At 39.1% G+C, this 13,218-nt stretch overlaps 1 protein-coding gene across 1 annotated transcript; it reads right to left on the bottom strand.

Moving 5' to 3' along the window:
* Positions 1–3,472: 3,472 nt before the first annotated feature.
* On the bottom strand, positions 3,473–12,962 carry ccnl1a (cyclin L1a). Its single transcript, XM_049576201.1, has 10 exons — positions 12,576–12,962; positions 12,252–12,326; positions 11,376–11,485; positions 9,234–9,354; positions 8,956–9,020; positions 6,295–6,394; positions 6,032–6,136; positions 5,501–5,754; positions 5,246–5,344; positions 3,473–5,078 (listed from the first exon to the last, which is right to left on the bottom strand). Exons 1-10 carry the CDS (start codon positions 12,945–12,947, stop codon positions 4,604–4,606), a joined length of 1,776 nt encoding a protein of 591 aa, XP_049432158.1. The 5' UTR covers positions 12,948–12,962; the 3' UTR covers positions 3,473–4,603.
* Positions 12,963–13,218: the final 256 nt, after the last annotated feature.

Genomic DNA, 13,218 nt, shown 5'->3' with positions numbered 1-13,218 from the left:
GACTTTTTTTGAGGAAAAATAAACGACATACTATAGTATGTGCGTTTTGATGAAAAAATGACGAGATACTATACCATGACTTTTTATGAAAAAAAATCACGACTTACTATACTATGACATTTTTGATGAAAAAGTGACAACATACTATACTATGACGTTTTTGATGAAAAAATGACGAGATACTATACCATGACTTTTTATGAAAAAAAAATCACGACTTACTATACTATGACATTTTTGATGAAAAAATGACGAGATACTATACTATGACGTTTGTGATGAAAAAAATCACAACATACTATACTATGACTTTTTTTGAGGAAAAATAAATGACATACTATGTCTTTTTTGAGGAAAAATAAACGACATACTATACTATGACATTTTTGATGAAAAATTGACGACATATTATACTATGATGTTTTTGATGAAAAAAATCATGAGAAAATGACAACATACTATACTATGACTTTTTTGATGAAAAAAATCACGACATACTAGGCTATGACATTTTTTGAGGAAAAATGAACAACATACTATACTATGATGTTTTTCATGAAAAATCACGACATACTATACTATGACTTTTTTGAGGAAAAATAAACGACATACTATGTCTTTTTTGAGGAAAAATAAACGGCATACTATACTATGACTTTTTTGATGAAAAATTGACGACATAGTATACTATGACGTTTTTGATGAAAAAAATCATGAGAAAATGTCGACATACTATACTATGATATTTTTGAAAAGAAAATGACCACATACTATACTAAAAAAATCACGACATACTATGCTATGACTTTTTTTGAGGAAAAATAAACAACATACTATACTATGACTTTTTTTGAGGAAAAATAAACGACATACTATAGTATGACGTTTTTGATGAAAAAATCACGACATAGTATACTATGACTTTTTTGATGAAAAATTGACGACATAGTATACTATGACATTTTTGATGAAAAATGACGACATACTATACTATGATGTTTTTGATGAAAAAATGATGACATACTATACTGTGACTTTTTTTTATGGAAAAAAATCACGACATACTATACTATGACTTTTTTTATGAAAAAAAATCACGACATACTATACTATGACTTTTTTGATGAAAAAAATCACAACATACTATACTATGACTTTTTTTGAGGAAAAATAAATGACATACTATGTCTTTTTTGAGGAAAAATAAACGACATACTATACTATGACATTTTTGATGAAAAATTGACATATATTATACTATGATGTTTTTGATGAAAAAAATCATGAGAAAATGACAACATACTATACTATGACTTTTTTGATGAAAAAAATCACGACATACTAGGCTATGACATTTTTTGAGGAAAAATGAACAACATACTATACTATGATGTTTTTCATGAAAAATCAAGACATACTATACTATGACTTTTTTGATGAGAAAATGACAACATACTATAGTATGACTTTTTTGATGAAAAAAAATGATGACATACTATACTATGACTTTTTGAGGAAAAATAAACAACATACTATACTGTGACGTTTTTGATGGAAAAATGACGACATACTATACTATGACTTTTTTGAGGAAAAATAAACAACATACTATACTATGAGTTTTTTGAGGAAAAATAATCGACATACTATACTGTGACTTTTTTGATGAAAAATTGACGACATACTATACTATGACTTTTTTGATCAAAAAATGACGGCATACTATACTATGACTTTTTTGATCAAAAAATCACGACATACTATACTATGACTTTTTTGATGAAAAAATGACCATATACTATACTATACTTTTGATGAAAAAATGACGACATACTATACTATAACTCTTTTGATGAAAAATTCAAGACACACTATACTAGGACGTTTTGGTCAAAAAATGTCGACATACTATACTATGACTTTTTTGATGAAAAATAAACAACATATCATACTATGACGTTTTTGTTGAAAAAAGAATGACTTACTATGCTATGACGTTTTTGATGAAAAAATGATATACTATACTATGACTTTCGTTATGACAAATTTATGAGATACTATGACTTTTGTGATGAAAAAAATGATGACACACTATAGTATGAAATTTTTCACATATTTGTCCACATACTATACTAACAAGCCCGAAATATTTTACTTCCCTGTTACCTGTTTACAACAGGGAAAGATTTACTGGAGCACCGTGATTGAGGCATTGATGTGTTATTGTCAGTGCATCTTCACAAATCAGTTCAAGTGAGCACTGAATTACATCATAGAAAGTGTTATCTAATGCTCTGGCAGAGTGTGGACTGGCTTCCTGTGTCACTATATGCAAGTCATTTGACAATGTTGTCAGTGTGTATGTTCCTCATGCCATTGGGCTTTCCGGCAGATGTTATCACCAGTGGATGAAGAAGTACTTAAGTCCAAGAAGCAATTCCTACGGTGTAGGAATACTATGTGACAAGTAAAAGTACTGCATTCAAACTCTTACTTCCAGTAAAAGTACATCAGTATTAGCATCACAATACGCGTTAAATATCAAAAGTAGAGGTATTCAATTCAGAATCATATACTGGTATTATGAGTTTATAATTATTGATGCATAAATGTATTTACTATGATGTTGCAGCTGGATAGTGCTGGGTATCTTAATACTTAAAAATAAAATATACTTCATTCATATTTTGTGTTCATCTGAATCTACAAAGCAACTAGTTAACTAAGGGTTTAAAACTGATGCAGTGGAGTAAAAAGTACAATATTCTGGTCTCAGAGTTTCCAGAAATGGAGCAATGATGCTGGGAACAGGGAGGCAGACAGTGAGTAGCCAATGTGGATGTGTCCCCTGAACCATCACCATGAAGTTGTCTCAGGAGTCAGCTCCAAATATGGCAAGTCTTGATAAGGCCAACAGCACCCTCTGGCTGTCATAACATACTCTTAAAAACTGTACCTTATGCAAAACTGACTTGGACACTGGGGGGGAAATAGGACTCAAATCAAGTACATCTTGGCTGTAACTATAACTTTGCCTCTTCTTACAACAGGCATTTTGAGATGGCAGTTGAAATAGCATGCTCTTAATAATAATCCCGATCAATGGTTTTCACTCCTATTACAACACTTTGTTATATTGCTCATTAGGATTTAGTTGTGACAGGCACCAGTTCAATAAAGACCAGACAGTTCAGTGGCATAACTCATTTATTACTGAATAAAAATTGGACATGAACACATGCAGACTAAAAACCAGTGTAACAAATTGACAACCCTAAAGTTTTTGAGCTCAAGTCTGCAGCCCCTGCTGTAAAAAAAAAAAAGAAAAAAAAGAAAAAAAAGAAAAAATGTCTATAACGAGTCAGCTCTTTTGAAACCGTACAAAACACAGCTTTAGCAACATACATCTGTCCAAAATAAAAGAAAAAAGAAACAAAAACCACTCACCCACCAGTCCCTTAATGTGCAAACATTGATCTTTCCTGAAGTATCGCTTTTATTTTACATTTATTCATTCCATCCTTCCACTGAGCAGTCCGCTTTTAAAAATCAAAGCGTTCACATTTTGTCAGCAGATATCGATCTGTCTTTACACTGTAAATAAGTTTCATTTTCCTAAAGTCCATAACTTTACATGTAAAACCAAGAACATAAGGGTAGGCTGGAGGGATGACAGTGGTGTGAGGGGCGGAGGTATCATGGGAAACTGAAAAAAAAAAACCCACTATAGGTGGAGAGGACGACGACGACGACGACAGGTCTGGGACTGAAGTCACACTGCATTGGTGCCTTTCCTTGACCACTGATCATGACTGACCTGGGTGACAAAAGGCTAGTAAACCTACAAACAGTCCACTAAATGCTGGTAGATTCTGCAGCAGCCTGGGTTCCTCAGACGCACACATTCAATCTGTACTAACACAACATACAACACCTCTGCCAAATATCAGCTACAGGTGCGTCGTTGTGTAAATGAGAGCCAAAGCAATGAATATTCTATCACCAAGACATCTGTGCATGCAAACGCTATGTGTAGGACTCAGGCAATGTCAGTGTTTCCATAAATGCCTCCAATGTCAAGGTTGTATTACAGTCTTTCATAGGGACAACAACTTCATAATAAAACTGTTTTGCTATTTGGCTTTGACCAAATAAATAAAAGGTTGAAGAGAATCAACATTCCTGTAAATCATATAGTTTAAATGGTGATTTTCATGATGCATATGAGAAACCCAGAAACCCAACTTTGTGGGCATGAGGCTGGTAATATGCCCAAAATACAATCAAAGAAGGCAGGTTCTCTGAATCATGGCAGAGGTGCAGCTTTGGCTTTAACAGCTGCAGTTTGCTCAATATGTGGATTTTTGCAAGTTCTTGGTTGCAGCCCCCCCAAGACATGTCAGCAATGTCTTTTGAAATACTTGCAAGATGTGTCTGTTAACACGACTTCATTAAATAAACACACCAGGAGTTACACTGATATTTACTGACTTGACTGTATTCAACAGCTTCAGAGAACATGCCCAATCGGATTTTATTTTGAGTATACTGAAAATACTTGGGTGACTATCAGTCCTAGATCTTGCCTGGTGTGCGTGCTGTCTCAGCGGCGGTGACGGCTATGTCCTGAGTGCCCGCTACTGCTGTGGTGTTTGCTCTTGTGGCTACGCTCCCTCTCTCTGTCCCTGTCATAGGACCGTGACCTCTCCCTCTCTCTCCTGTCTCCTCGGTGACTGCCTCCTCGCTCGTGTTTGTGTTTCTTTGTAGAAAGGTCAAAGGAACCGCGGTCTCTGTCTCTCTCACGCTCCCTCTCTCTGTCCCGGTCCCTGTCTACTTTGACTGGAGTGCGGGACCGTGACCGAGAGCGTGAGCGCTTCCTCTTGTGGCCTGATCCGCTTCCGCTGTTGCTGTGGCGCCCGCTGGGCTTGGAGTCGCTGTTGCCATGGTGGCTGGTCTTGGACTTGAGGTGGGGGAGGAGGGGTGAGGGCTGGTGTCGCCGAGGTGATGGACTGCGACTGTGTGAGCGAGAACGCGAGCGAGAACTGTAGGTCCCTGAGCGACTGCGTCTGCTGTTGTAACTGTGGAAACAAAAGAAATCAAGAAGATGAGAAATAGATTCCGCTAGTTTAACAAAAGTAAGAGACATTAATACATCCCTATTATATTCAAAGTTAAGAGTTAGACTATCATGTCAGCACTTAGAGCAGTATACTATAATGTCTTTACATATCATAAGTGATCTTACTGTCTGCGAGGGGAGCGAGATCTGGACCTGGAACGTGTTCTTGAACGAGATCGACTTCCGCTCCTGCTGTTCCTCCCAATCTTCACCTCTTTTCTCAAACTGGAAAAAAAAATTGGCTTATGAAATTAAAAAGACACATGTAAGTGGAAGTCAAGAAAAGATTTGAAAAAATTAAAACCTTAATGAAGGCACAAATATACATGTGGGGACGACTAACACTGAAATACAGCACAATACAATACGTTTCCTTCTTACCCATTGTGTGGACTCTTGTTGACTTGGGTCCGGCTGTCTGGCTCCTTCTTGACTGGTTTAATGGTCTGGGGGTTTGGGGATTTCTCCTCCACCTTCACCACATTTGGGGAGCAGGGCTTGGAGGCAGGAGAGAAGCCACCCAGCGTGGACAGTGCGGGGGTACCGTCAGGGTTCAGACCTTTGGCCTTCAGCTTGGCCTCTGCCAAAAACGTCTTCCTCCGCTCCACCTCCCTTTCCAGGTGATCATAGTTAGGCTGGGGAAGAATCACACTGAGTTTACACACAACACAGAGTACTGGCTACTGTGAGCCGGTAGGTTTATCAGACTGCTGTCAATAGGTTCATAGTGACAGCTGGTTTCCCTGAAGGTGTACAGCAATTGAGTCTATACCAGTGTTGTTTACAGCTTAGTAGACTGATGTTGTGGCACATTTACACGGGGTTTAGAAACACAATGTTTAAAATTACTGCGAATCAAGTCATGATCCAAGGTGATACTAATATAGTACTCTCTCAAAGAAAAAAGCCTACCTTCTTCCTGGTGTAGAGTCTAAGGGTGGTGATGCAGACCTCTTTCACGTCTTCCTCACTGGCTCCAAACAGCAGGTACCAATTAGGTCTGGATGGCAGGGGTATCTGGGAAAAACATTCACGTTAGTTTAAAACATTTGGAGGGACTATACTGTAAAGCTACAGAGGATGTGATGTAACCACACTTGGTGTGAAAACAAAACCAGCAAAATAGGAATTAATGGCAAGGTGAAAATGTGTTTTATCTAAACAGTTCCTCTTACCTGCAGGGCTCGGGCAGCGAGGAATATGCAGGCACAGGCGATAGTCTCGGCTTGGAATCTCACAAACACATTTGTCCTCAGCGTATCATTCATGTAGTTCCTATAGAGGCAAAAAGAACACATAGAAACAAAAACATAGCATCTTCTCTAAACAAAGCCACCTCTCACCCATTCCCACATCTTTTAAGACCTGTCACAGCTTTAACTGCAAGTTGTTACTGTAGGTCAGTAATATGAAACATTTCTCGTGTAAAATGCCAACTACTCATCGGGGCTTTAAAATTCTATTTTGTAATAAAGATTAAGATTATTAATCACTGATAATACCTTAGGAAAATTTTACTAATAGGAAATCTTCACCACCAAAAAACTTGTGGTGGGTGACTTCTAGACAAGCACCAACACTAACTGATGTGCTGGACAATCAGCTGCTGTGGATTTGACCATTAGAGGCACTGATGACATCAAATTAATCATGAGCCCTGATAGCTATAACAAAAGCAGTTACACATTCTTAAGTTACACAGTACTGAAGAGCGATACGCATTTTTATCTGTTGAATTTAACTTTGTCCATTTCTCTCTGGGGCATCCATGGGAGTGCTGTATGTCACAGGTAAAGCATGAAGACACAAATGGGGGGGGAAAAAAACTACTGAAGACCTGCCAAGACCATTTTTCCACACTATGACCTTATAGTGTAACTAGATTAAGACTAATGATGATTGAGACAATGACACATGCCTTGTAGGAGGGGAGGGGGGACATGCAGGCATGAGGATGCAACACATTCATCAAGAATGCAGTTGCCACTTTCAGATTGTTATATCTGAGGGACTGGGGAGGCACAGCATGTATGGTGGCATGCACAACAGCTAGATTTTGTAGTCAGTGTCATGTTGAGGTGATCAAATGATGCAACATTGGCCTAATAGCAGTTCAGAAGTTTGAACGTTCTGTGTCTGAGCCATAAGGATTGCAACCTTTAACACTGATTGGAAGGTTAGAGTACGTCTTTCCAGCCATGATTTGAAATGACCCCCGTAAGACCACTGATTGTACCCATCTGCAACCCGATTCCCCTTTAACTATCTAAAAGACATTAGGTGGCAATCTATGCCTCACTACTTAGGCTGAGTGAAGCCTCTGTGCACCAAAACAGATTATGTGTCAGTAGGTTGTCTGGGACAATGGACAAATTGGATTAGCCATGGGGAGAGCATTAGGAAAGACAAACTGGCCAGGATATGAATCAGGCAAGTACAGGGTGGTGTGAGCATCTATGTCCGTAAGAAACATAGAAGTCCTGAAGACACAAAAACATGTGATAACATGACATGATGGTAAGACCCCGATAAACTAACACTGATCCCATTAAGATTAATGTCAAAAAGGAACTACAACCAGGGAAAACACTACAACTAATCACAAAGCAGTGAAATGTCCCCCTTTCTTTCTTTTTTTTTTTTTTTTTAAGTGGTGACACTTCTCCAAATGCATACATTGTGTGTGTCAATTTCCACCCATTCAAATTGCATGTACTGGTCCACTGGGTGTTTGCCACAAGTACTTGTTGACAACCTGCCACACAGGGATCACTTCCAGTCTAACCTGCCTTCATCAAATGACCTGCCCTGCACTTTGGCAGGTCAGTGTAAAACTGCTATGCCAACGCTACTACGGATAACACATGGCCGTTGGATTCTGACTGCTGCGTGGGTGAGACAGGTCCTTGGAGGCAAAACCGGATCAGCCTGTAAGATAGACACATGTCTGGACACCACGTCAGTTGGGGACAGGACAAAGTGTACTACTGAAAATGTAAAAAAAAATAGGCAGGTATACTGGTAAAAAAAAAAGTTATTCTGTTGTGGCTAAGTTTACTTCAATGCTAGATGCAAGTAAACTAGAAAAAAAGAATGTAAATGAATATGTTGCTACTTAGTAAATGGGCATTACAGTTGAAACCTTTGTAGCAAGACCAACAAATACAAATCCTTTTGGACACCCAAGAGAAAACAAGACGATGCTGGCTGTTGGGAAAGGCCCGCCCGCCCCCTTCAGTGAATCTCGGCATTGGGATTGGCTGTCAGGAGAGGGGCAGCCAGCCAATGGGGGGAGCTTCCTGAGGTCATGTGGTTGGAGGAGGCAGAGTTCAGAGGTTCTTTATGTGACTTACCAGCATGGACTACCCTTTAATCAAAGAGTAGAGAGAAAGGACAAAGTTAAACCAAGTTCTCTGGGCACTGCATATCAAACAGACTTTACAGCAAAGCCATGTAAGGGCAGACAAGAGAGTGAGACACGAAACAGGTTTGCAATAAAACAAATTGCTCCATCAGAAAAAAAAAAGAGGTGGAAGGGTTAAAATGGAGTGAGGGAACGTCGCGGTCAGACCTGGGCAAAATGTTCGTTGAATGCTTTTCAAATTTGTGCTTCAAAACATGAGGGGCACTTCCATATCACTTATCTGACAGGTGTTGCTTCCACATATGGGGGTGTCCCAAGATCCTAGCAGATAAATCAAGTGCTCTTCAAGTGATTCAACCATTTGAAACTCTTTCAACTTCATTTTTAGCCCAGGTCTGGTGGCACTTCTTGCAGACATGACACAGGTTGCTGCTGTGGGGGGTGGTCAGTAGGGAACTAGGAAGGAACTTACCAGGCGGTCTGGACTAGTGTCTGGTTCTTCTCACATTCCAGGACTTGAAGATACATGACGATAACCTGGAATCATAAAATGACTCAATGTTAAAAACACGGAAACACCACCAGGTGTGACACTGTTCAACCTCAAGCCTGTTCTGAGAAGTGAGACTAGTCAGCTAAAGCTGCTTCCTGTGTGGTTGTATCTGCATGAAGAATCAAACTAGTAGCTTCAATAGCTTAACGTCACTGTGCTACAGAATTTAAATAGTTATGAAAGTGGCTTTAACTCACCTTGTGAGGATGCTTGACATGCACACAGAAGCCCAGCTCCTTCAGGACCCGCCGTTCTGCTTTGATGACTTGGTTTTTGGTATTTATGTAGTTCTGATCAAGTATCAATGAACTTGGAGTCCTGGTTTATAAAGGAATCAAAATAAAATAATGTTTCCCCCTTTCGAAATAAATAATAAATGAAAGTGCCCTTTTGGTTTCTTGTACTCTTTTTACTCTTTTTTTCCGTTTCAACCAACTCAAAGCAACAGGTCTAACTGTTAGCATGCCTGACAGTTTGCTGGGGTTTGTGGACTCCTGTGGTTCCAGTGAAAGCATATGGGATTTGTAGACAGCTCTTGACCTCATTCACCCTGCGTCATAGCTTTAACAGAAATATCAACTCATACCGTCCGTCACATCACTACATCACCACACAGAAACATTTCCCTCTACAAGCATGAACTGTGAACTAAAAAGACAAAACAACTACAGTGAGTCACAAGTAATTCACACCTATTCTAATGCACTGCATACATCAGTGTAATTAATACTGTTAACTAAGCCAAACCAAAAAATTACTCAATTTATACTAAAAATATAACAGGATATCCAGATTCAAACAAGAAAAGTTCAGTGAAAATGCATTTTTCTCTGTCCTATGACTACGTTTTGCTGTCACAGCAAACCAAATGATGTACCGACCTACATGAAATATTCTGTTGCAAACAGCATATTATTTTAGATACTACTGATGCAGACAAACAGATCTACAAATGGCGGTTTTCTAGCAATCATTACAATGCCTCACCTATTTAAAATCAAAAGCATGGATTACATGCATTCCGATCTGTAAATGTTTACACACTGTGTTAGCCTCCCTATTGTAACCTGACAGCCTCCTTCTTTATGTACCATTTACGATCTACATCACAACAGATTTAACAGAACTTGATAAATCAGACTGACTTCCTTCTACCACTTCCAGCACGTATGAGTAGTGATTTAGCATTTAAAAAGAACCAACAACTCACTTCTGTATTTTGAGGTCTTAAATCAGAAACATCTAAATGTGAATATTGTCATGCCATAAACCACATGCATGGTAAAAAAAAACAAAACCTATCAGTGTGATATCTGGGGCTAAATATGTCCAAATCCAAATCTAATGAACAAACTTGTGACAGGTGCATCACAGTTACTGGTACATTTACTTGAATGCCGACTCAAATTAACTACAGACGATGCCAAACTATCAAAAGCTACAGTGCATGCACTGACCCTAAACAAAAACTTAACTTGCTTGGACTACAACTATCCAATTATTATCCTAACTTCAACAATCAAGATGATATATTTATTAAAGCCATGGGTAACAGTTGGTGAATGGGGTTTTACTCTTGAAGCACAAACAAAATGCATGGTGAGGAGCAGTCAGTAAAGGAGACAACATTACCCAATGGTCCACAGATATACGGACAGATACCCAAAGCTTAAGATTGAACCACAGGAGTCCTCAAGGCACCCCGGGGGCCAAGGACCTTCGGCCAACCTGTCATCCCCGATCCCAGTGCCCCGCGGTGGCTCTGACCACGGGCGTCTCCCACAGGAGGGGGTGGGGTGGCCCTGGGGGTGGAGAGACCCCCTTGCATCATGGTTGTCATGCCGACTGCTTCATCTTACGTACCATTCCACATCACCCAGGCTTTGGTAAATGTAGCTGGTCGCTGTTAGTTGGTTGCAAGGGAAAAAAGAAGCCAAGTTAATACCAAGGTTTATAGTATTAACATGAACAGATTTCTATGAAGACAAGGGCACAAGCAAAGAAAGCGCTGGTGCCTTGTCCTCATGCTTATAATGCATACCATTTTTTTTTACAGTGAGTTTGTTGAGATTTAAATTTCAGTGTAATGTCAAACTCAGATGTTATATGTAGACAATTACACTGCTGAAACTACCAGTGAAGCGGAAACTGAAAAGTTTTAAAATGGTTTAGAGTACATGGATAAACAGAAGAGCACTTTCACAGCAAAAACAGATTGACATCATACAACATTATATTGAATAAAACAAAAAACAATGCAATGCAACATGTTCCATACAACAAAAATTATCATTTACTGTTTCCCAAAAGAGAAAACTGGATTCAAATGCGATACTTACTTTTTGCCTCTGATCTGTCTCAGATGGTGAAACACATTGATGACGTCTCGTATTCGTCTCGGGGCTTCCTCAATCTTGGAGGCCAAGTTGATGCAAGCCATGGCAACAATCTGGAGAGAAGATAATTGAAGCAGAAAGTGGGAAGAAAGAGTTCAATAACCTAAAACGTACAGCCAGAGATAAAAAGTATGTAACCAGTAAATTTGACTTAACATTAATTTAAGAGACCTAAATGTCAACCATCAATAGGTTTTGTTATATTTAGCCTGTTGATACTGTTTCGGCTACAATTTTAATATCTGTGAGAAAACTGGTTGTTGTGCGAGATGCTATATATCTGTCAACAGCACTGCCTTAATACTACATGATACATGACTTTCCTATCATAATGTCAGTTCATCACATTGTCCATATGACGCAAGTGTGATGGAAGATTTATTTATATATTTGCGTCTTCTGGAGACCAGCACTTTAATTTTGCTTTCTCAGTCCATCTCACACAACCAATTAAGACAGACTTATTACGTTACTGAGATTAGTTCCAATTAGACTGTAAGCCCTGACCAGCTACCCAACCACCATTTTGATTTTCGAAAAAAAGTTTTAATAGTGTCTTTGATAAGTCATTACTTGATTACTTTAAAAAATGTACATCTATAGAACATTAATATACCAAACAAATTCAGTATTGTCAATGTACTTTTTGTTTTTTGATTTGTTTCGTATTGATATCCAGTATGTTCCCTCTTTGTCTTACAGTAATTCAAAAAACTCGACGTATCGACAATATGGCTGCCACGAACGTAACCATAACGTTATGCTATGCTAACATTATCAGCGGCCTGACAATGAGGTTTTTCTCAACTGCTGACTTACCTCAAAACTGTGCTTCACAAAAGACTTGGAGTAGAAAAAACGATGGAAGAGCACCTGCCCCGTTGCCATTGCCACCTGTCCAGAAAAAATACAGAGCATGACGTTAGTACTTTGTCTTGTATAAGCCGGCCTAACCTTGCACAATGGGCCGCCGCCATTTTGACTAACACCACGCCAAGCGAGCGAGCTAACATTAGCAAACAGCTAACAACCAGGCCGTGTCGCGAGGACCGGAACAAACACGACTCATCTTGTGCTTGTTGTGAATAAAACACACACCGACATTATAATATAAGGAAAGTGAGTTTATTTGAGAGGACTAACCTGTGGTAACCGGAGAAGAATGCCCGCCGACTGAATCAGTTCACATCCAAGGATGCGAAGGTCGGTCTCTGTGTTCAGGTCGAGGCCGTCGAGCATCGACGGCGTCGGGGAAAGCCTTTCCTCCGGTATGAGCGAGTTGTCGATCGTAAGGTACACTTCCGAATAAACTTTGTCACCAATGAGAATGCCATCGTTGTTTGTGGACGCGTTGGAGGATACAGATAGAGGACCTGCGGCCATCTTCACCCGAAAAACGGCGATTATCAGCAAACTGCAACGGCTCAGCCAGCTTCGACGGAACGACGGCGGAGCAGGGTGAATGACAAAGTATGTGACGTACCATCCTGTCGTCACGCAAACGTTTGTGCGCATCCGCGGTGGTAAAATAGTCCCTCAATTAAAGATAAAATAAAAGCCCCTCAATAACAAAAATTAAATCTTTTTTCCCTAAATGTTCACAAAGCGTAGTAGAATGTAATATTTATTAAAAACTCTCACTGTTAATTAATCGGTCACCTATTTACCCGTTCTTATTTTTGTTTTTTATATTACCTGTATAGAGGTTTTAATCGTACACTCTGACAAAGTTCTCACTATATATCTCACTTTATTAGACAAATAAATAATTTATAGACAGACCTGA

Source organism: Epinephelus fuscoguttatus, linkage group LG5 (assembly GCF_011397635.1).
Source record: "Epinephelus fuscoguttatus linkage group LG5, E.fuscoguttatus.final_Chr_v1".
In the NCBI taxonomy this organism is placed as follows: Eukaryota; Metazoa; Chordata; class Actinopteri; order Perciformes; family Serranidae; genus Epinephelus; species Epinephelus fuscoguttatus.
The sequence above is the reverse complement of the archived record's forward strand: the minus strand, read 5'-3'. Positions and strand labels throughout refer to the sequence as shown.